This window comes from Pinus tabuliformis, chromosome J, assembly GCF_031772625.1.
Source record: "Pinus tabuliformis cultivar Carrire ecotype Pingquan chromosome J, CPIR1, whole genome shotgun sequence".
NCBI classification, from domain to species: domain Eukaryota; kingdom Viridiplantae; phylum Streptophyta; class Pinopsida; order Pinales; family Pinaceae; genus Pinus; species Pinus tabuliformis.
In genome coordinates, this window is record NC_142295.1 from 1,611,493,724 (window position 1) to 1,611,517,511 (window position 23,788).

General features: G+C 40.5%; 1 protein-coding gene across 4 annotated transcripts in view; it reads right to left on the bottom strand.

Moving 5' to 3' along the window:
- Nucleotides 1-23,788, bottom strand: part of LOC149233653 (nibrin homolog) — a 170,554-nt gene that overhangs the window by 135,280 nt on the left and 11,486 nt on the right. For all 4 annotated transcript variants that reach the window (XM_089379816.1, XM_089379815.1, XM_089379814.1 and 1 more), the window contains exon 2: nt 1,336-1,389. In XM_089379816.1, coding sequence (XP_089235942.1) covers nt 1,336-1,389 — 54 coding nt within the window. The remainder of the gene's footprint in view (nt 1-1,335; nt 1,390-23,788) is intronic.

Below are 23,788 nucleotides of genomic sequence, written 5' to 3' on the forward strand. Positions count from 1 at the left end.
TTCCTAGGTCCTCATAAATTTTGAAGGATTTTTCATGGCTAGATTTGAAATTAATCCAAGCCCTAGCTCCAACTTCGTTCTTGACCATAGGCTTCCTTGGTTAGTGGCTTCCTCAAGGGCCATTGCACTAAAAATTCAAGTCAAATTCAATTCCATTGACCCTCTTCTCCTCCCTTGCTTGGTCAAGCTCTTTTATTTGAAGTTTCACCAAAAACCCTTGGCCTTGCTTGAGTCCCCTTAGGACTTCCTTTGTCATCCCACACCTTTTCACTCATTATTTCACAAAGACCACCTTGGAACCCTCTTCCCCTAGGAATCTTAGGTCTAGGGCATCCCTTATAAAGCAATATCCCTAAATCCATAGGTCTAGGCTTCCTTCTAAGCCTTTATTGGAGAGCCCTACACCTTGCTTCTTGAGCAAGTAAGCTCTATCATTTGAGTCTCTCCTATGAATTGGCTTTTGAAATCACTATGTTTCCATCATTGATATACCATTCATAGTGATTTACCTTATACCAGGACTCCTCCCATTGATGAAAGTCCATAAAGAGCAGGGGACATTGACTGAGGTGACAGTGGGTCCTTGTCATATTGTTGCCACTTGGTCTAGTAGTTGCCCCTTTGGAACCCCTCCTAGGACCCCTGATAGATTGAGTGGTAACACAACAACATTGGTTTACAATCCAATTTCAACCCGTGATGCATACTAGAATGCCCTAAACATTAAATGAGACCTCTTTCATGCAAGAATGGTCGATGTATCCAACAATAGATGACCCCACCTTCATTGCATAAATATGCTAGATGTATGGATATGGTGACCGAAGAGTGGGAAACAGGCATCTGAGGCTAGCCATCTATGGATCATGGACCATGGTAGAGGTTGCTGGCTCACAAGCTGCGTCATAGGAGAAATGTTTTCTCCTAGGGTTACCCATGCATGTGGATGGGTAATAGGCACCACACCTGAGGTTTGGGTCCACATTATAAGTGACCCTAACAACTATTTATAAAGAGGCCTAGCCTAATTTGTATATGCCTCACTTGAGCAAATATTCACTATTGATACTATAATAAGACATACTTATTGTTCCTGAAAAAAATTGTGAATTGGGTTATTTCTACATGTGATTATTAGTAGTGAAGTGGCTTTAGCATGTTTACCATGGATAATCAACGATACACAAGCATTTCTAACAGATTGTATGCTTCTCTCCAATCCATTATAAAATCTCTACCATGATCCTAATATATAGACAGATAGATAGATCAGAGGAAGTATGCAAATATACAAAGAAAATTGAGTGTACAATGGTAGTCATTGGTCATCTATACCTTTCCGACCAACTTTGTATGTTCCTTGAGATATCAAATAGTACTTTGAAGCACCTGTAAAAAACAACGTCAAATTGCAAATGAATTAATTTGATCTCTCAATTGTCACTTTAATTATATATACACTTCTCTATTATTTGCAATTCAGTACAAATAAAATATGAGATAAAATAGTCACAACTATTGTAAAAAAATAATGGAAGGACAATCACATGGCAGACAGTCAATGACAAATCCTAATAGAGATCAAATGAAAATATATTAACTTCCACATATGACAAAATTAGGACAATGAAGCTATAAAGTACAACCTGTTAAAATAGGTCAATGCATTGAAGTGAAGCTGTTCCTCTTCTCACAAAATATAGAAGCTTTTACAATATAATATGAATGAGATTCTACTTCCCATTTTATTATAGATTAAACCTTGGACAAGTTTTGATATATGCTACATCGATAATATTAAAGGCCCAAAAAGAAAATTATTTTTCACATGTATATATGTTGTGAGGTACAAGCCAGTTGGTTAGATCAATCAGTTCAAACAACTTTTCTCAAGTACTTCAGAGTCGAATCTCCAGTTCTAGTCCGGCTGAGTTCCACTTGTTTAGCAGCTAAAATGTAGCTCAATCAGTTCAAACACACTGTTTCAGGGCAAAGCTCACAGTGAGATCTCCAGTTCTGGTCCAGCTGGGTTACCAGCTACTCATCTAGCTAGCAATTGAGCTGCCCTCCATCCAGATATTCCAGAAGAGAGGGAGGGATCCCTCAAGGTCTTCCTTGGAAAAGAAACGTTTCAAGGTATGGGTGAAATAATCCAGCAACATGAATGACCAACTACACCCTAATGAATTAGATGTAAGTACAAATTGACTTGTACAAACTACAAACTATACCGGTATGTAAATCTGCGAGTGCAACAATGACAAATATGCTAGGCAACATGAATATTTTTGTGTATGTGTCTAAAAACATAAAATATAATATGAACAACAGTTCGTGGTGAAAGGGACTGCTGCCTGCACTGTCCAAAGTTAATGAATCCAATTTATTGTGATGAGCTTTCACAGACTAGAAATATCTCCCAAGTCATCCCATAGTTCCAATATGTCAATGCCCTAAACCTCATTATCCTTCCAGGGAAAACCTTTCATGTCATAATTGATGAGGATGAATATCACATAACACAAAACCAGCAATGACTGTTTTATCAACATATAATAGAAGATGTACAGAATGTTGCTAGTAAAGCAGATCTTTTCTTAATCTATTCGATTACATATGATGTTAAAATGACAGGACTTTTACAAACATCAATGTTCTGACATTTTGAATTGTCTAAGGTTATAGACTTACAATTCAAACAAGTAATGTGATTTGAAGTCTTAAGGTTGAACACATATAAATGAACCAGATCAGATAAGCAAAGTTTATACAGAAAATGTGGACTAGAGCATCTAACAAAAGTTCTCTAAGTTGTCCCTGCTTAGCATCACGACAATTTCCTAAATGGCATTTTATTTTATTGTTTCAATGCCAAGTTGAACAGGTCTCATTGCTTGTACAAGGAATACAGTAAACTCCTTGATCCAATGGCGCTTTTATCAATAGAGTTTTCACAGATAGTCTTCCCTGCAAACCTTTGGTTCAATTGTGTCTTATTCAACAAGATTTATAGCTCCTACTCCGACATGCACCTATAGAATATAACCATCTAGTTAAACAATGCCCCATTTACAAAGTTTTCTCCCTGATGTTTTAGTAAAAGATGAAAAGAATCAACTTGCATCGCACATAAGTGACTCCATTGACATTACTGCAAAACAATCAACAGGATGCAAAAGTAAATGCAATACAGACCAACCAAATGGAGTGATCATCACATGCTAAAAGCCAGAAGATTCAGAATGAGGGATCAAATTATTTCGACTTTTAGATTTTTAACTGCTAGGTGTAAAATTTAACTACATAATGGAAGGTTATTTGGTTATAAAATAAAATTATCATTTTGACAATTACAAACATTTGATCATCATTTGAGGAGCATAAATATCTTTAATCTCAACCTCAGGAGTCAGAAGAGTCAAAATTGTTTCAAACATCATCTACAAATAGCAACAACTATATTATAGGCGAGTGCAAGTACCAAAACATGGTTTACCAGAAACAAGTAATGATAATTGGTCTTCCTAAGCCAGGGGTTTATGTAACGTTCCCAAGAAATTAATTGTTCAAGAGATGAAATAGCCTATCGATCCCCATAGGCTATAGTCCTTGATAAAGGGGAAAACCACAAAATACCCAATGTTAGGGCAACAGAGGACAAATGCAGCTGGGCAAAGAAAGCTAAAATTGGGGTTTGGTGTAAACCTCACTCAATCAATTAAGGAGAAAATCCCCTCAAGGAAATCTATAAATACAAGATGATTAGATTCATTTGAAACATCATTGAATTGGATCATTTACTCTGTTTTTATTGAGTCTGAGGCTCTAAGGGTTTTAAGACCCCTTTTCTCCTATCAATTTCGGTAGTCAAAGGTTCCACCCTAGTTGATAAACTTATTTTCTCTTTATTTTTTCTATTTTCTACTTGTTCTGGCACAGGATTATTGGAAGGAGTTTTTTGGTCCGAGGAAGAGCACCAAGTCCAACAAATTCTTTCTAAGATAGCATCTGAAGCAAGGAAGTCGGATTCTTTCTTGGTCAAGCAAGTCTGGTCTGAGGGCAATTAACAGCGAAGTTCTGGATCATGTTGAATGGTGTTGTCATTGATTCCAACGTCAGTTCCTAAGTGCTCTTAATATTTGTTTGGATTGCATTGATTGAAGCTCCAATGGTCAAGAAGCCCTAGAAACCTCGCACTTGTTGCAGATTTTGAGGATGTAGATCAGTGTATTTGCTCGCAAAATCACCTTCATTTGATTCTCCTCGTCCCGTCGATTCCAACAGTATATGTCATGCCTCGTAGTTCATCTTAGTTTGGGAGATATGTTTGTTCAAAGATTAAGGCCCCTTCTTGTGGTCAAAATCCCAAACATTAGATGACGTGGAAACTTAGCAATTGGCCAAGCATTTGATTAATTCATGGGGTCAAGAGGATTTTTTTTCTATTAAAGAATATGATCAAATATTCTCAAAGTTCAATCTTGGTGCAAAAGCAAATCTCACAAAAGGGTATATCATTTGGGAATTTGACTCCAAAATAAAAATAAAAAATAAAAATTTGAAACATTATTATTCCCTCCAAAAGAAGTCGACCTCACATTTTGGCTCTAAACCTTAATTTTGAATTCAAATTTCATTAGGTCAGGTTGGTTAATTAAGGGCTAGTCACCCCCCTACAATAACCCTCTCATCAAGTATATATGCAGGGCATATTAGCCCTTCAAAGAGACATATTTTGCATTGTTCTTTTGAGAATCATTTCAGAGATTAATTCAGCCTTGTGGAGCAACATCTGATTTTAAGGGTGGCCCATGTTAGAAAATCATAAAGGCAAAAAGATTTTCTTATCATGATAGTTACTGGTGATTATCTTTGAATTCTTATTATCTTCTTTTATCTTCTTATCATCAAGCAGCGAAGACACATAATGGTTGGCTCAGGTGGCAGAGATGGTGGCACATCGAGCTATCTGGTGGCTGCAAGGGGTTGTTGGCTGTTGGCTGAAGACAATCTAGGAGGAAAATTTCTCCTATGGGTGTCACCCACTGGTGGTGGGTAACATCTGGCTCCAACTGGAACATGATCTCTCGGTAGAGTGCATCAACATACTCGAACGAGGTGTTGAAGTTTCTAAGTCTACTTAGTTAGAAACCCGAAACCCTTCATGCACTTTTTCTGATTTATTCCTACCTACTTGTTATTTTTCCTTAACAAGTTATTTACAAAGTAAATACTGAAAATAAACACTAGTGCATGCTCAACATATTACAGATCAGCAACTAAAAGAAACAAGAACAAAGACACCACATGACACCATTATTTTTGGACTAATGTCCCCGGAAAAACCCAATGTGGGAAAACTGATGCAGCTATCTAAGGGTTTTCTTATTAAGCAAAATCAGAGTAGAATCTAGGTGCCAAAACTGGCCTACCCAACAGAGAATTTCCTTAGCAATAATACCTCTCTGTTTCTGACAAATCTACTGGCTGAAACCCCAGATAATCCTTCCGGCAACTACTCAGCACCAATCTGCCCCAGAAACCCCAGCGTTTGCCCAATCTGGAATGCATCAACCTCTCCTAGCCTAGCGCTCGCACTGCGTCAGCCTATCTTGCCCTGCGTCAGCCCCAGGAGGCCCTGCGTCAACTCCCTGAGCATTGCGTCAGCTACGCTGACCCCTCTAGTGCTCTACGCAGCACTTAGTTGCCTCTGCGTGGCCCTGCGTAAGCACTGGTTGCTCCTGCGTATCTCTCTCTAGCTGCTCTGCTGCTATCCCAGCACTATCTCTGCCTCTCTGTCTCTCTGTACTCAATGCCCCTCAGCTGCTCTCCCGATCACTGATTCTACCTCTCTTAGCAAACCCTGCTCTAGAGAATAGAATGACTAATCACTCTAGTGTCTTCTCCAAGTGACCCTCAAGCCTCCTCTTATACTTTTCCTATTGACATATCAACGGCCGAGATTAAGTCCCTAATCAACGGCTCAAATTAGATCTGGCTTGATCCATGTCTTTTGGACCATTCTAACACAGTTTCATATTAATTCCCATTTAATATTTTATTTTCCCTAAGTTTAGACTTAGGGACTCCATTAAAAATATTAATTATTTTAATATCTCCTAAACTATTTAAAATCTGCCCAAACCCTTTCTGGGTATTGGTGTTCTCATGTGCCCCAACCTCTCCACCAAATTTCGTGGCTAGAGCACATTTGATGCTACCCCAAATCAACACAAGGAGGTCATGAGAACACCAACAATCTCTTGGGAAAGCAGACCTGTTACCTGCACATCAAAGACTAAGCACACGAGGCAGCATGTTTTTGCGATGTCTTATGATCACCCATGCTTTTAGGCCATAAAAATTAACAAGCAATATAATTTAATTCTAAATGCAATTTTAATCTAAATGCACCTAATCTAGCATGATAAAAGAATATGATGTTAATGCTAATGCGAAAATCAGCATGCAATGCATCCTACTCTAACATGCATGGCTACATTATGGAATGCTAGGTGTAATCATATAGCCAATGTAACCAACATCTTATCAAGTCATTATAGAAGCGCTCACCCCTACAATCACACATGTAAGTAAAAGAACAATCATAGATAGAATCATGAGGGTGGGAGGTGGGCAAATGAAATGACCATGCACTAAGGATCATGGACGAGGAGGGAAGAGAAGAATGGAATGTGCACCTTTCCTGTATCCAAAAGATGGATATATCAACAATCAGGCTCATAAATCTTCGATGAATGGCAACCTCAAGCATGTCGTCTTCATTTTAACCCTCCTTAATGGTGCCATGCTTCATGGTTGCCTGAAGCTCATGATGGGAATGAAGGAGTTGGCGTGAAGGATCAGGGTCTACGAGGCGCTCTCCCAAATGATCAAGCTTGGAAGGGGAAGAAGGATCGTTATCACCAATGGTTATGTGACAAGGAGTGAGAGAAGGATCAATTGATGACTCAGACATTCCCCCAGGATCGTAGGGAAAAATAGGGGGCCTAGTGGTATCATCGGTATCATAGGTAAGGCTCCTATTATAAGAATGGTCCCTCATCTCCCATATTCCCTTTTCAATAGAAGAGTGATCAGAGATATCCAAAGGGGTAATGGGAGGATCCTCCTTAATGACTTTATCATATGCAAGGAGAGGAGGACTATCCTCAAGAAGCCAGGGGACACCAGTAGCTTCACCTTTCAAGGTGAATCCTTCATTGACATTGTCATCAAGGTCCCTTTCACGATTACTTGTTCCATCACTTGATTCATGTTGATCATACAAAAAGGGTTCTACTTGACTTTCCAGAAGGGGAGCTTCCTCTCTTGGTCATAAAGAGCACTTTCTTTAAATGGGATGCCACTCCATCTTTTTAAGATATCTTCAAATCTATCATAATCAGTGATACTTTCAAGAGGGAGTCTAGCATACCAATCCTTAACTTGACCTTCAAGTGATAAAGCAAATAGCATCATAATCATGTCATCATTCTCAACCCCTAACGGGACTAGCATCCAAAAGTAGTCATCTATGTGGACATTAGCATCTTGTTCAAAACTTCCTTTGAACCTAGGCAACCAATTCTTAAGCCATCCATTTAGTTCTAGTAGCCTTAGAACTTCTCTACGATCAAGGTTATCATAGGGAGATATTGGGGTAGCATCCTTTAGATTATAGGTCATTTTTCATGCTTTTGCATACCAGACAAATGTGAACTCGCCGGGCTAAATTTTAATGTCTTGATAGAGGCTTGTTTCACCCTACAAGCATCAAGCTTGAAATTCAATGAAGAACTAGGGCTTCGTTCTTCCAATGGAGTTGCCAAGAATGATATGTCAATATTGTTGTAAGCTAAGTAACCTGACACAGGGATTTGGGATTCATAGGATACGGGGATTCGAGTGTCAGATTCGGACACGTTGACCCCCCGGAATAGGACACATTAGGATTCGTTATATATTATTTTATTTAAAAAAATTATATATATATATATATATATTAAAAATTAGATATTTCTTACACAAATTCTCATTAATGATACAAATTCATTGATTTCAAACATAGATCTTCATCTAGATGTAAGTTTTATTGTTTACAAAGTAAGTTAGTAACATTATAGCATGCATAGTACATACAAATTCAAATACATGTCACATAAATGATAAATCAATGAATCATAAATTCTAAATTCTTAAATGATAAATCATAATACATATTCAATTCATCAATGATCCAATAGGAGAAAGACAAGATAGTAAGATAAAGACATTGACAGCTGTAGTTTTCTCATTAAGTCATCAAAATCAAAATGTGTTACATAGGTAGTGCAATGCCAATGGCAAATAGAAATAGAAAATACAAAACAACTACAGGTATACAAGCCTCAAGGCAGTAGGTATCCCATGACTCATGAGTCATCAATCCTCATAGTCATCATCAGAATCAGCATCACTGTCCTCATCATCATGATCACCACTTCTCTCCTATGCATCCTCCTCCTCCGTTGTATCCATAGTCGCCTCTAAATCTGCTAGTGTGGAGGATGACCCCTCTACAGTATCACCGTCATCAAATCTAACAGGCTCTAGCACTGGATCATTGAGATCCATGTTGGCCAATGCCAACTCAACACTGTTGTCCAGACCCATATCATCAAGAAAGACATCCCACATCTTTGTCTTTCCCTTCAACCACTCTTCCCTCTGCCTATAAATAAGACGAAGGTTGGTGTGCACATACATCATTGTCTTTGCCCTAGACTGCTCAAGCCTACTCTTCTTAACACTATATAAATTCCCATATGTGCTCCAATTCCTCTCGCAACAAGAGGATGAAGTCACCTGAGAGAGGAGCCTCATGGCTAACTGCTGAAGAGGAGGGCTTGTTGCCCCATGATTTGCCCACCAAGAATAGGGCTTCTTAGCCCCCCTGTCTCTAATCACATCATATCCTGCAAATCGACCAGTGTCAATGGAAAACACTGCAAAGGCATCCTCCACCTCATCAAGCAATGCTCTATCCTGAAAAACCCCCCTGAATGCATCTTTCCTCCGCTGTGAGATTTCACCATCTATGTGAGGAGGGAATCTGAGGGAAGGTCCACCATTCAACCACTCATGGTTGTAGTATTTTGGGTTCAATGAGTGAGCCAAACAATGTAAAGGTGTGCAATTCTTGTCCCATCTACTGACAAGAATATCCTGTATAGTACCACAAAAGGCCTCTGGTGATGTCTCATACTCGGGCACTCACTCTGTAGAATAATGCTCCTCATAGACTCAATCATGGAATCCCATCCCTCATAAATCTCTCCCAAGATGGGTTTGTCTGTATCTGCAAATCGAAGCAAAGAAATAATAGGGTCTATGATCTGAATAATTAGATCTACCCTCTCCCACCAAGCATCATCTAGCACTGTGTCCTTCACTCTTTTAGAGGCTAGTTGATCTGTCTTTCTCCAAAAAGACCAAAACTCAAAAATAACCATGGCCCCAAGAGTGGTCTTGACCTCCCTCAACCTCTTCAACAGATGAATGAAGAGGCAAACCGTGTATCAGCAATCTTCAACAATGATAGATTGTTGTACTCCTTGTAGATAGTGACGGCATTTGTATGATTTTGCACAAAGTTACAGATATGCCATGCATCCTCAATAATGTTACCAATCTAAAGCACATCAGAAGCAATGGATTTAAGTGCTAAGTTCAATGAAGGGACAATGCAAGGAGTCCAAAACACTTGTGGATATTTAGCTTCCACAATCATGCTAGCAACCTTACAAACAGGTGCATTATCTGTAATGATTTGCACACAAGAATCAACACCTACATCTTCAATAACTTTAATAAACAAATCACCCATAAACTGTGCATCCTTGTATTCTCCAAGTGTATCCACTGCTTTCAAAAAAACTGGACCATTCAAGGAAGACACCATGAAGTTGATGAGTGGGTGTCGTGCTGCATCTGTGCATCCATGAGAAACAATGCTAACCCTAGATGTTGGCCATGATGCTTTAATAGGCTCAATCATTTTTTACACCTCTTTTTTTGCCTTCGTCAACAATGTGGTTCTAAGCTTCTCTGAACCGGGAGGCACATGCCATGATGGAGACCCGTGAGTTAGAGCTCGGCACGTCTCAATAAATAGAGGTGAGCGTGCAACATTAAAGGATATGAAGTTTTGATAGAAAAAAGGCAATGGTGAGATCAAGTTGTTCCCGTTTCTCTTTTTGAAAAATCTTGTCCATTAGACCAAGTGAAATTGTCTTTCTTTTTGTTGTTTGTTCCCCAATAGAACTCTCAAATGGAAATTTGGTGGTGCCTTTCCTAAAACATGGAAGGGGGTCATCATTCTTGGTTTTCCTTGATTTTGCAGCCACATTGACATACCAACAGTGAACTCTTTTTCCATTTCTTTCCTCTTTTGCAAAGGACCTTGTGTACAAGCTCCAACTCCACAACTTGGTAAAGCCAACAAATGGCCTTTCACACGAAAATATGTGCTTGTGAAAGTATTGTGGCAAAAGTTGCATCTCCAATTCAGATTGCCTCCTCCCTTCCCCTTGTTGCTTGGCCCATCCTCTCTTGTAACATATTTCCACAAGGGATATTTCTCAATGTTACCTTTAGGAGGAAGTCTTCCCTCAACATTACTTGTAGCAGACTCTGATGATATTGGGGGAGGAAGGGAATCTCTAATGGGGACATTCTTCCCCTTTCTTTGCCCCCTACCTGCTACCCTTGATTGAACCATGAATACTATTAAAAAAAATAAACAAAACATGCACAAATTTGTAAAAGAAATGCATATACAAACTGTTGTAATACAAATGCAAAAAATAGAGAGGAAATGCACTTACCTGTTGCTTGAATCTCCTTGAAAACACTCCAAACCCTTGGCTCCTTGCTCCAAACTTCTAATAGCAAACCCACAGCTCACTTCTTGCAAAAGGAATGAAACAAAATGGTAAAGAAAATTAGAAATTGTGCCCTTTTATTGGCCCGCAGGTTCCCTTTTGTCGGATTCGAATCCGATTTTCATGACACGATGTGTCCGAACGGCACACGATCCGCATTCGATCGTGTCCCATTTGGACATGTCATGTCACAGAAATCGGACTCGAATTAGGGCGAATCGAATCTAATTCGCAGGATTTGGACACTTGGCAAAAAATCAACGAATCCAGTTTTTGAGGTCGTAAGGGAACAAGAAACACGTCTCATGTCCCCGGCAACAGCGCCAAAAATGTTACCACAAAATCTAACAGGGGTTCCGAAGGGACTATTACTAGACCAAATGGTAACAATGGGACGAGGACCCACTATCACCTCAGTCGATGTCCCCTACTCTTTACGAACTTTCACTGATGGGAGGGGTCCCAGTATAAAGGAAATCACTAGAAGGGATAAGTCAACGATGAGATACAATGTGACTTCAAAATCCCATTTAATGGAGAGGCTCAAATAATAGCTTGCTTGCTTCAAGGGCAAGGTAAGGGGCTCTCCAAGAAATGCTAAAAGGGATTCCTAGACCTAGGGAATAGGGATGTTCACTTGTGAAGGTTATCCTAGCCCTAAGACTCTTTAATAAACAAGGTTCCTCAAATGGTCTTGTGGGATAAAGAACAATGAAGATATGGGACCACAACGGAGCCTTGGGAAGGTCCAAGCTCGACCTAGGGTTTTGGATGATCCTTGAGATAGTGCTAGGTTAAGCAAGGATAGATGAAGGTCATGAAAATGATTAACTTCTGTTGAGTTTTGAGCAAATAGATCTTCAAAATGCCACCAACCAAAGAAGACCTAGACCAAGACAATTTCAAAGCTAGGGCCTGATGTTTCTCACAAACCAACCATGGAGTATGCCTCAAATTTGGAGGGCTTGTAGGAGACACCCTAGTACAGTTTATCACCAACCCACTCACCAAGAGGATGGCTCTAATGAAATTCGTTGGATGCCCAAGTTGGGTCGTCTAGGGTTAGGGCAAAAATCAAAGAAAAGACAAAAAAGGGTTGTTGAGGGTTATGTCATTATTGTTGAATGTTTTTTGCTCTATTATTATGCTAGTGTTTCTCTTCATCTTTTCATAGATAAGATACCACCGTTCGAGCTAGTTTGCTTTCATTTTACATGTATATAGTTTCAGCATTTTTCCTTTATTAATTGAAGTCAAGTTTCACTGTATCTTTGTGTTTTGGTTTTAAATCTGTATTTCATTTCTTACCCTTCATAAATTCGGATCAGCGCATGCTTCTTCTCTCCTCTTCTACTTTAGTTGAACTCAACTCCCTTAGCCATTCGCATGGCCATCTCATCCTAGTTCACCATTAGTTAACCGAAATGCATGGAAGTTGAAGGCAAAAGTCTTGCATAGATAATTTGTCTTCCATAATTAATAAAAGGAGGTGGTCGCTTTGTTAGTTAGTTAAGATATACATTGTGAGTTTGTTATTCTACGTTGCTATAACTTTAGGCTTAAGGTATGACAACCTTGAGTATCCCTAGTTTCGGAGAAACATATGCACTCCCCCTAGTCAAAAGAGTGAGTTTCGGTGGAAGAGCTTCAATTGGGAGACCCTAGCACATCATCTTTTCTGGGTTGCAATCATTCATTGGGCTTGAAGATCAATTTAGAGATAAAATTCAGAGAACAGTTTTATATTTGTGTTTATTTCGGCAAAGTAATTTGCATAATTGTAATTCCTAATTTTTATATGCGAATATATTTTCAGATTTTGTTGGTTCATAGTTTTAAAAATATTGTTGTTTTTTTAGTATCTCTATTTGGGGATATGACAGTGGTATTAGAGCTGCAAGACTTGGCAGCTTGTTTCGGTTCACTGTATGTGTAAAGAGGGTGGTCATAACATAGAAAAATGGGAAGAAATAATGACTGGAAATGATCAACCATCACCATCAAGTGAGGAGGAGGCAAAACAAATGTTCACAAAAAAAGTTAAAATAGCTACTTATTTGAGTCAGATGGCTGAAAACATAGCAAATGGAAGAAATCTAGAGCCTATAGAGGGAGTAGAAAGTAGCAAGGTTGAAGAACACATTGAACATTCGTCCAACAAACCTTCAATTTCAACACAATCTAGACTTTTCATGCCTACTTTTATACAAGAGGATGAGCCTACACAAGAGGAACCTATGGAGATTAATGAGGACGCTAAAATATTAGTGAAGCAACAAGCTTTGGGGGCAGATTTTCAATCAGCTATCTCCTTTAAGGACTACTTGGAGGTCACAAAGCACACAAAGCCAAAGCAAAAGCAATGGAACCAAGGGAAGCAGAACTATGGATTGCAAAAGAGGTTGGACCATCTATCCTTACCAAGTTTTGACGGATCATCCAAGTGTACAGCTAGGGCTTGGATTCAGAAAGTGGATACTTATCTTGCCCTAAATCAGATGAAGGAGAATGAGGCCATCAAGTTTGCTACCCTTGAATTGTGGTATCATGGTTTAGTGACAAAAGGACATGGTGCAATAGTCTCTTATGATCAGTTTTGCACTATATTGATAGAGCACTTGACTCAGAGCAAGGATTCAAAGGTACACTCCTAAGTGTTGGCTCAGTTGAGTAAGTTGGGACACTTGATGCATACATTTCAAAGTATCAGCAGTTGCCATCCATGGTTTCTGATGTGACTGAGAAGAGATTGATTTATTGGTTCATAGAGGGCTTGTCAAAACCTCTCGGTTTCCTAGCAAGATTTCACATAGACCCTTGTCGCAAAGTTGGCTGCAGAGGAAGGACAAGAATCCAGAGTATAATAAACCTATGGGTGAGATGTCTAGGCCAGTTGGTGGTGCACCTCATGATTCGAGGAATGAGTTGAGACGAAAAAGGATTTTCTTTGACTTCCGTGAGCCCTAGACACCTAGACATAAGTGTAGAAGCGGAGGAAAGGCCCATTAGATTGAGGTCCTTGAGGAGCCTATTGATGATGAGTCGAAAGAGACACAGGTTCCTAGGGAGCAACATGAGTAGATGGATGGAGAGGTAGGTACACCTGACCAACCAGATGATTTGGAACATATAGAAGGTGCATTTACAACCTTCACTACTATTCCTCATTATAACGTCTATACTGTAAAGGGTTTTATACAGGGATGTTGGAAACTGAGAGGGGGGTTGAATCAGTGTTTCTTATCAATTAGTAACTTATTAATTTATTCAAAGCATTAACAACATATAAAGCATCAACACATTAAGAGAACAGTGCATAAGAAGTTTCTAGGTGGAAACCCTTCCGAGAGAAAAACCACTGCACACATTTCTAATAATTTTGTGAGGACATAAAATGCTTCAGCTCCAATTGAAAAGGGAAACCCCAACTCCTAGGTATTCTAGAAAAGCATTCAATTTTCCAGCTCCAACTGGAAGGACACTCCAACACCCTGGTTTTATCAATTGCTGCTGAAAGAATGCTCCAACAGCCTTGCAAGCTCCAACTTGCCCCAGCACCACCCTACCACCCTGAAGTGTTTTCAAGCTCCATCTACCCATCGACTGCTTCTTATAATCTTCTATTGGTCCTCTAACAACCAAGAATAAAACTTAATCAAGGGCCTAGATTATTTCCCAGTCGATCCATGTGAGTTTCTAGAGAATTCTCACCTTATCTCAATTAATATTGATTAATTAATCATATTCCCTAAATTTAGACTTAGGAAATATTTAAAAATCGGCTAATAATCTAATTGAGTCATCTCTAGGTGGAATCTCCAAAAACAATTTATGGGTTATAGAGATCTCATGTGTTTTAGCCTCTCCACAAATTTTCGAGACTAGAACACCTCCGATGCTACAAAAACTAACACTCCCTCTTAGTGAGGAAGGTGTTCTAGTGCTGCACCACTGCTGCTACAACACCTTGTCACTGTATCACTCCTCTGTCACGCTATTGATGTTTGGCCACTACCCACCAACCATTGCGCAACTCTGATGTTGCAAATGTGCTACTACTGACACTGCTATACTACTGCCAACCTACATTTGCACTGCAACTCCCTCTCAACTGTTGTTGCTGCAACTGCAACTAAGAAGCATCCAAAATACTGAATCAATTGTGTTCAGTATGATGCATCTGATTGCTACTAACCACTGCACTGTCCACCAAGGAATCTGCGCTGCTGCTGACTCTGCACTGCGCTCCCCAACACTTGACTGTTACTAGTCTGCATCTGTCAATCTGGAATCTGACTGCATCAATGACAATGATCCATCCTGTTGGTGAGCTCCAGTATTGCACCAATGATGTTGCAACTCCTGGGACTCCCTACTTTACTTTTATCAACCCAGTAGTTCGTACCAAACTTGGAAGCGACGGTGCTATATGCACAAGTACTAGCTCTTACTGCAGGCTGTCACTTGATCAACTGGCACAAGTTCGCTAGGAGCTTAAGCCAACTTCTATGAGTTCTCAGAAGAAGCTTTTAACTGTGATGGAAGGAAGCTAACTCAAAAGAGGCTAGTCTACTTGCAAAAAGAAGATGAAAGCTAAAAGGAAACGCAAACCCTAGCAAACCCTAGTTTCACCCACTAACCCTACTTGTGCAAGAAAAGAGATGGAAACTACTGAAATGGATGCCATTGACTATTGACAAGGTGAAATGCATATATTCAAGCTACTTCTAAAGGAAAATATGGAAAAATCATCTTTTTATACTTTTGAGCAATTTTATGCAGAATTATTACGCTTGTGTTTTAACTATTTGTCACTGTGCAGAGGTTTATGGGCGAAAGGAAATGGAGTGGGTGTTTGCAGGAGGTTGGGAAGGTGTGGAGAGGACCTAAGGAGTCCCTGGTACCCTTCTGGAGATTTCCACTGCGCTCAGATTTCGAAAAATCGCTCGCATGAACTTCTACACGAGGCTGCAGGGGATCTACATGAAGTTCTACAGGAAGAGGCCGAAAGCGGTTTTTAGAGGGTTGAAGGTGGAAAAAACTGTGGGAAAGTGGAAATGAAGGATGGATAGAGGTGTTAGGGGGTCTAGGACCTTGTAAATGAAGATCAAGAGTGAAGGAGATTGGTTGGATTTGTTCAAAGGTGAAGGAAGCAATTTTGCACAAAAATGTAGAAATTAGGGCAGTTGGGGAAAATATGGCGAATGAGTGAAGGAAATCTTGAGAGAGGGACTGGAGCAGGTTGTATGATGGAGGAAGGATAGGCTGGAGTGTCTTACAGGTGTTCTACACATTTCTTTTCAAAATTGACCCAAGCAAAAACTAAGAAAACAGAGTTTTACCTATTTTGACCTAATTCTGACCTAAAAACCAGAAAAGTGCTTAACAGAACTTTATGGACAGGAAGTTATGCAAGAAAGCTATGGAAACTAAGCAATAACAGATCTAAGCATAAAAACACAACTGATATCAACTTTTCCAACTCGAAATCTAACACTAGCAATTGCATTAGAAGGCAAAAACAGTGTTTTTGTGGCAGCAAGAGTGCCTTGGTCTCAATTCATGGTCCCAAGGAGGGAGAAAGGAGATCAAGGCCTGCTTGGTAGCCTTTTTGTGGATCTTTTTCTGTTATCAACTATCTAATCAACCTAAAGCAAGAACAACTATCTTAATCATCAAAAACAACCTAAGTAACAAAGCAAGATTTAACCTAAATAACAAAAATTATTCTATGAATGCAAGAAAAACACATAGAAGTACACAAAGGAGGTACTGGGCACTTGGGTTGGGCCCAACCCCAAGAGCTACAGCCCCCTAGGAAAGATCAGTGCTAGTTCAAAGCTGGATTCATCTTCATTGATCAAAAAATAATAGTTACATCACAAAACTGTCTGCAAAAGGAGCTCGAAAATGAGTTGAGTACAAGGCTGCACTAAAGTGCGAAAATAGACTATCAAATGGCTAACCTACTAAGGCTTGAAGCCTTCTTATTTATACAAGTGAGGACTCCCAACAGTCCTCCTAAACTTTAGAAACTCGGCTGCCCCTTGAAATCATCTTTGATGGGCTGTTGAACTCCGAGTTGTTGATAGAGAACTCGAGGAAGGGGTCATTTAGTGGAGGAGACACCCCTCCTATAAATCCTCAGCCTTGTTTCTTCGAGTTTGGCTGCCAATCTGCTCATAGATGCCTGGTCTTGGTCCAAAAATGTCCAAAAATCTGCAATGAACACGCATTAGACTTTGTGGTAAAGTGACTATCCCCATTCACTCAATTAACATAAATATATTCAAAAGCATGCACAAAACTATGGAGAATGGTGGATTAAATGAAAATAATAGGCAGAATGAGCCCATATAGTTACCCATTTATGGGGCTCATCATCACCCACTGCTGAATGTGTTGTTCATCCTCTGAGCAACTAATCCAGTTCTTGATCTTTGATAGCCTTGACTGCCTCCCTGACATCCTAGGCCTCTGAGGTGATGTCCTCTTCTCTGTCATGAAAACCTGTCTTTTTGTCCACTTCCTCCCATTGTTTTTGTTCCTCTTCTCCCTTAACCCCTTCCAACAGACCTAGCAGTAGTGGAGGGCTGAACTTAAGGCCAATCTAATTGGCTTTCAAGTTTTGCATTGATTGTTTGTATAGGGGTACCCTTTTCATAGCTTCCCTCATTCTGGTTGGGGAGTGATACTCCCTTATTTTTAGACTATGGGACAATGTATTCCATCTTCTTGTGCAAGCATGAAGACAATTATCACCAAACAGTCTTTCCATATCTTCAAAGTGAGCAATAGCCTGTGCTTGCCTTTCAACATAGTCAGGTGCAATGTGAGGGTTGTCTGCAAGGTGTTGATGGGCATATATGAGAGTTGAGGGATCTTCTGGTTCTGCCCTTATCATGAGTGGCTCACTTAGCTCTCTGGTCATAATCTTCTAAATCTCTACTGCCCTCTTTTCCTCATGGCTCAACCAAGAAGCCATAGCCATGAGTTGTAGGTCTCCTAATGCAACGTTTGGATCCCATAGATTCATGTTAGGAAGTGCTAGGTTGTGTAAATAGAATTCTGCTAACTTGGCCTTATCTTCAGCTGAGCTACTATCACACAAATGCATAAACTGATTGTAATTCTGGAAAGGGATGGTGCCCCTTTGGGCCAATGTTTTAATTTGAAATTGCAGCCATTGGTCTTTAAGATATAATGCATAGGATCTAGCTGGTTGCCTACATTGCAAGGCTTTTATTGCCCAGCTGGCCATGCAGGCCATTTGGGCTTCTTTTTCTTGTAACAGCTGTTTTAAAATCTGCACTTCTTCTGCTACCTGAGATTCCTTTTCTTGCAACAGTTCCATTAGCATTTCAATATCAGCTTGTGGCTCTCCCTCTTTCTGTTGTTTCTTTGTTGCTTCATTGTCTGTTAGAGGACCTTCTTGCTGTTGCTGCCCTCCCAAAATGGACAGCCTATCTCCCTTATGAACTTCCTGTTGCTGTAACTGCTTTTTCAGCAGTTCATTTTCTTCCTGTCGCTGGGCTCTTTTACTGCTTTCTATGTGCCTTACCATGGCCAACTCCCCTCTTAATTCCTTTAGCTTGTCCTCCAAGTGCCCTATGTCCTCAACTCCTTTAGATTTAGAGATTTGCATCCATGTGTGGGTTCTGACCCTTTCTTTTTCTAATTCGACGAATAGAGGTATAGCAAATTTCTGTGGGATGATCTTCCCACCCTTTAGCAGATTGTAATAGGAGCCTAAATTAGGATGAGGGCTTGGTTCAGGGATTTCTTTGGTCTTGCCCTCCCCCTGTGACTGTTCTGCTGCCTTCTCCTCCAATTTTTTAATTTCTTTTAACTTGGCTAGAGTTCCCTGTAGAGATGTTTCAGCTTCTTGTAGAACTGCCTTTGAGTCCATCAACTTGATTCTCTCTTTCCAGGTGGAGGTTTTGGGCCTTCCTCTTTCATAGGTGATAGATATCTTGGAAGGAGATTCTTCCTTCTTTTTAGTGGGTGTATCCTCAATGACGATTGGTTCCTTTGATGGTGGTTGGGGTTTGCCCACTTTGATCCTTGTGTTTCTTCTGGCTTTAAAATACATGGAGATTTACCTTTTTCTTTTTCCATTTTGTTTTGCAAGTGTGCTTAATGCAGCAAGCACAGCTGCTACTTCCCTTGCCAATGTTTCAGGGGATGCTTCTTTCTGTTGTTCTTTTCCTTCATTTCCTGCAGCCTTGCCTATGTCCACTGTTTCTACTTGTGTCACTAATATATCAGGGTGTGTCTTTTCTTTTTATTGCTCGGTCCCTGCCTTGGCTGTGGCAGTCTTCTTTTGGGCTTTCTTGGCCTTTTTCTTCCCAACCTTTGTCCTTTTTCTCTTTTCTGTTTTTTGAGGTTGTCTCCTTTTCTGCCTTAGGCTCAGTAGTAGTCTTGTCAAATTCCTCCTCTTCTTCCTATTTCTCCTCTGTTTGAGTGTCCTGTGCTTCCTCAATACTGTTCTTCTTAATTTCTTCAGTTTGCTCCCCCTCAATACTGCTGGATGGGTTGATGTCCTCAGTCAAAGTTTTGATGTCATCATCCCTGGACATATTTCTGAAAAATTCCCAAGCTATGGGGATAGTATATGTGTGTAAGGCATCTTCTACCAACAGTTTGATGAGCCCATGGTGGGCCAACTGATCCAGGACCCCTGCATTTAGCTTTGTGCCACATTCAATCAAACACTGGAGGAGGAAATATGGGAGGCTCAATTTTCTAGCTGGAGGTAGGTCCATCCCATATCTCAATTCATGCAACAACCTGAAGTGATAACCATAAATTATGTTGAGCCTCCCTTCACATGTGATATACTTCATTATTTGGTAGCTGACTTCACTCTAGAGAGGAGGCAAGCTTGTCCTTTTGACCGCATTTTTATCTTCTACAAGATGCTCCTCACGCTGAAAAAATGTCTTCTTAGCAACCTGTCCCAATCATTTCTCCTCCTTGCTCCAAGGGAGCCCAAGTGAAAGACCTTTGATTCTACTGATGACATCAGGTGTAAGCTCTAGGGTCAGACCCCTAAAACTAACTGTAGCATGTATTTTCGAATGTGGTCTTAGGGACATCAAAAATTCTTCAGTCACCTCCTCATCATATCCCTGAATTCTTTCAAAGAAGGGTATCCAGTTTGCCCTGGCGAAGAGGGTCACCACCTCAGGATGCTCATGCAATTTGCTAGGGTTTAAAGGTTCTTTTCTCATGAATCCTCCTGGCATGGTGTTGAGTGCTTCTTTTTTGTGTTTTAACCAGAAAAAAATACTCAGGTGAGAAAAGCAGACAACACTGAAACAGAGGATAGCTTAATTCTGTCTTTTCCTGAAACCAAATAACGAATTTCCCGTGTGCTTCTCCTTACAACATCAAATTGCAATAATTCCCCTGTTTTAAACTGCTTTTTATCCTGAATTTGACTCTCTGTTTTTGAAGAAAAAAAAAATTGACAGAACAAAGGATAATTACACAAGTTCTTTTCAGAGAGTAGATAGATATGCAAATGCGTTTTTTCCACACAGGTTGGTTTCTACGGCTGCATGTAATTTCCTTACAGTAGAATTTGAGAAAGAAGGAGGCAGATTTCGAATGCAGAGAAGAAAACAGAGAATTGTGTAGAGCTCAGGGAAAATATGCAGGCAGAGTTTCACTCTCTTTTTCAATCCAATGTCGTGTTTAATTCACCACCTTATTCAAACAAGTCTTATGCAGAGAGGTTTTCCCGAGCCTACTTCATTTCAAGCTTGAATTTTGACGAAAATCTCGAGTTTGCCTTCTACAGAGCTGTTCTCTGCCTTTCCTGTAGAAACCTTCCTGTAGAAATCTTCGGCTCCTGTAGAATGTAGCAGTGCTCCTATAGAGCCCGATAGGCGAGAGGGTTTTAAAAAACTGGCAGAAAACTGGCGGAGGACGACTGGTTGGCTGCTCTGGAAGTGGTAGGTGAGTATTGCAGTCGAGAACGTCGTGAATGAAAAATGAACAAAGGGTGGCGAAGGCTTCAACCGCACTGTCTTTTAACTATTGGCGTAATCCGTGGTGAGGAGATGAGGTGGCTGGATGGGTACGTTATCCCCATCCAGACCGTTGGTCCTACGTCACGGTCATAATGGTTCTGCATGCCGTCTGACCGCCATCACCTCCCTTACTCCCATTATCCGCCGCCACCACTACCAGTCTCGAATGTTTTTTCCCGAATTGACATACCACACGTGCTGGCTACGTATCTGATCAGCAGTTTTGAAGTTGACGAGGCTCATTTGAATTCCACGAGGGTGTGTAACTGAACGATTCCATTCAATCGTAACCATTCCCACAGTTCATGCAGTTTTGAAATATGATTCATGCAATCGAGGAATAGGTTTAGGCACTTACTTGCTCAGTCGTGGTTGTGTTATGCATATTTCAGATTTTTGGCACTCCATTTCTCCACTGTTGTTGCTGCTTGCACTCTGCATGCTCGGCCTCGGCTTTTGCTGATGATTTCTCGTTCAACATTGCTCCTTGCATGTTTCATACGCCCTACTGTACTGACCCTGTCTCTGGAGTATGTTTTTCAGAGGGATCAGCTACTACATGAATCCTGTAGGATTTCCTGTAGCCGCTTCTCCTTCTGAAATTCAAGCTAATATTTGAGTAGGGCTACAACTGTTGAAGAAGGTCTCGACTGAAAGGGAATCACAGATGGAAGGTATCACGTAGGGGTGAGGAAAAACACTGCTACTTTTATTTGTCATTATTTTTTTTTATTTTTTTTTTTGCAGAATGAAGGAAACGGAATCTCTGTGTGTGACTGTGCAGGGACAAAAAACGAGTGCAATGAAGGTGTACAGGGATGGAATGGCGACATAGAAAGATGAATGGCAACAGGGAGGTTCACAGGCCTCATAGACAGATTTCCAACCCTTGGGTCCTTCTCTGAGATTGATTTTGGCCTTTCTGTAGTTTCTACAGGATCCTCCTGTAGAATATACAGAGTTTCCTGTAGGATGCGAAATTTCAGACCAAATGAGACCAAACTTGGGAAAGGGAAATGGTGATGGAGGAATGGACTGTGAGGAGTGCATGCAGCCTGGTCATGTCTCTTTTTGTCTTGTGCGACCCTCCTACAACCTACAATGACCTTCCTATAACCTGTAATTTATTCAAAAGAAGTTAGGTTTTATCTTTTTCTTTTCTTTTTCTTTTTTTTGGTTTTTTCTTCTTTTTTTTTAGTTTGAGACAATTGGGGCGCCTCCATGAGGTTTTCACCCTCATTGTCTGCCCTGGGCGCCTCCAAGAGGCTTTCACCCAGGGATCTTTTATTCCATTTTCTTTTTTCTGAGTTTCTTCTCTTTTTTTCTTTTTTTTTTTTAGCTCAGGGTGTAGGTGGAGTGGAAACAGGGACCTACTCCACTACCAATACTGATTTACCCAGTGTCAAAGAACTCCTGCTTGGAAAGGGGCTTCCTATAGATCTTCAATCTATGCCCATTGACGAGCATGGGGATGGCTTCTTCATCAATGGTCCGGATAAGGACTAAACTATTGTCATTACATGTTTCCACTGTATATGGTCCCAGCCATCTTGTCCTTAGCTTTCCTTTGAAATCCTTGTATCTTGAATCATACAGCAGCACCCAATCTCCTGGCTGAAATTGTTTTTCTTTGAGGTGCAGGTCATGCCATATCTTTCTTTGAAGTTGGACTACCTTTGAGTGGAGGAGGGCCTACATTCTCTATTCATCTAATCCATTCAGCTGAAGCAATCTTTCCTGTTGTGCATGGCTGAGATTTAGGTCTAACTGAGCTGCCATCCTCAATGTGTTATATTCAAATTCTATGGACAGCAAAGCCTTCTTCCCATAGACCAACTCATAGGGTGTGAAACCTGTTGTAGTTTTCCAAGTAGTGTTATAGGTCCAGGTGGCCTCAACCAATCGATCTGCGCAATCTTTTCTGCTGCTGCTCACTACCTTAGTCAAAATTCCTTCCAAAGCTCTGTTAGTAACTTCCACCTGTCCATTTGTTTGAGGATGATAAGGGGTGGAAGTTCTGTGCTTAATATTGTGATAAGTGAGCAGGTCTTCAATCAGGTTGGAGGTAAACTGACTTCCTTGATCTGTGACTAATTCTCTTGGGTAGCCAAACTTGTAGAAGATATTCTCTCAAAAACTCAGCTACTTTTTCCTCTGTTGTTGCTTTGATTGCCTTTGTTTCTACCCACTTTGTCAGATAATATGTGCACACAATGATGTAAGACTTCTGTTTTAAAGGAGAGTTGATAGGACCCACGAAGTCCATGCCCCACTTCTCAAATGGCTCAAAAGTCACTTGAGGTTGCAAGGGCATCTCATCCTTTGGAGTAGGTTTCCCCATCCTTTGACATCGGTCACATTGGCTGATGTATCTCCTGACATCTTGATGAAGAGTGGGCCAATAGTACCCTGCCTGCAGAATTTTGAAGGCAGTTCTCTTTGCTGCAAAGTGGCCCCCACAGGGCCCATCATGACAGGTTAGGAGGATGTCAAAAACTTCCTCCTCCCTGACACATCGCCTCAAAATCTGATCTGGGCCAAGTTTAAAAAGATTGCCCCCAATCCAAGTGAATGGGGCACTTTTCCTCACGATCTTTCTCTTCTCTTTTGAGGACAGGTATGGCGGAAATTGTGCTGAAACCAAATAATTTGCTATATCAGCAAACCATGGAGAGAGTACTGAAATAGCAAATAGGTGTTCATCTGGCATTTGATCATCCACCATCCCTTCTTCACCTGCAGGCAGATCTAGTCTAGACAGAAAATCAGCAACAACATTTTCCTTACCTGGCTTATCAACAATGGTCAAATCAAATTGTTGCAATA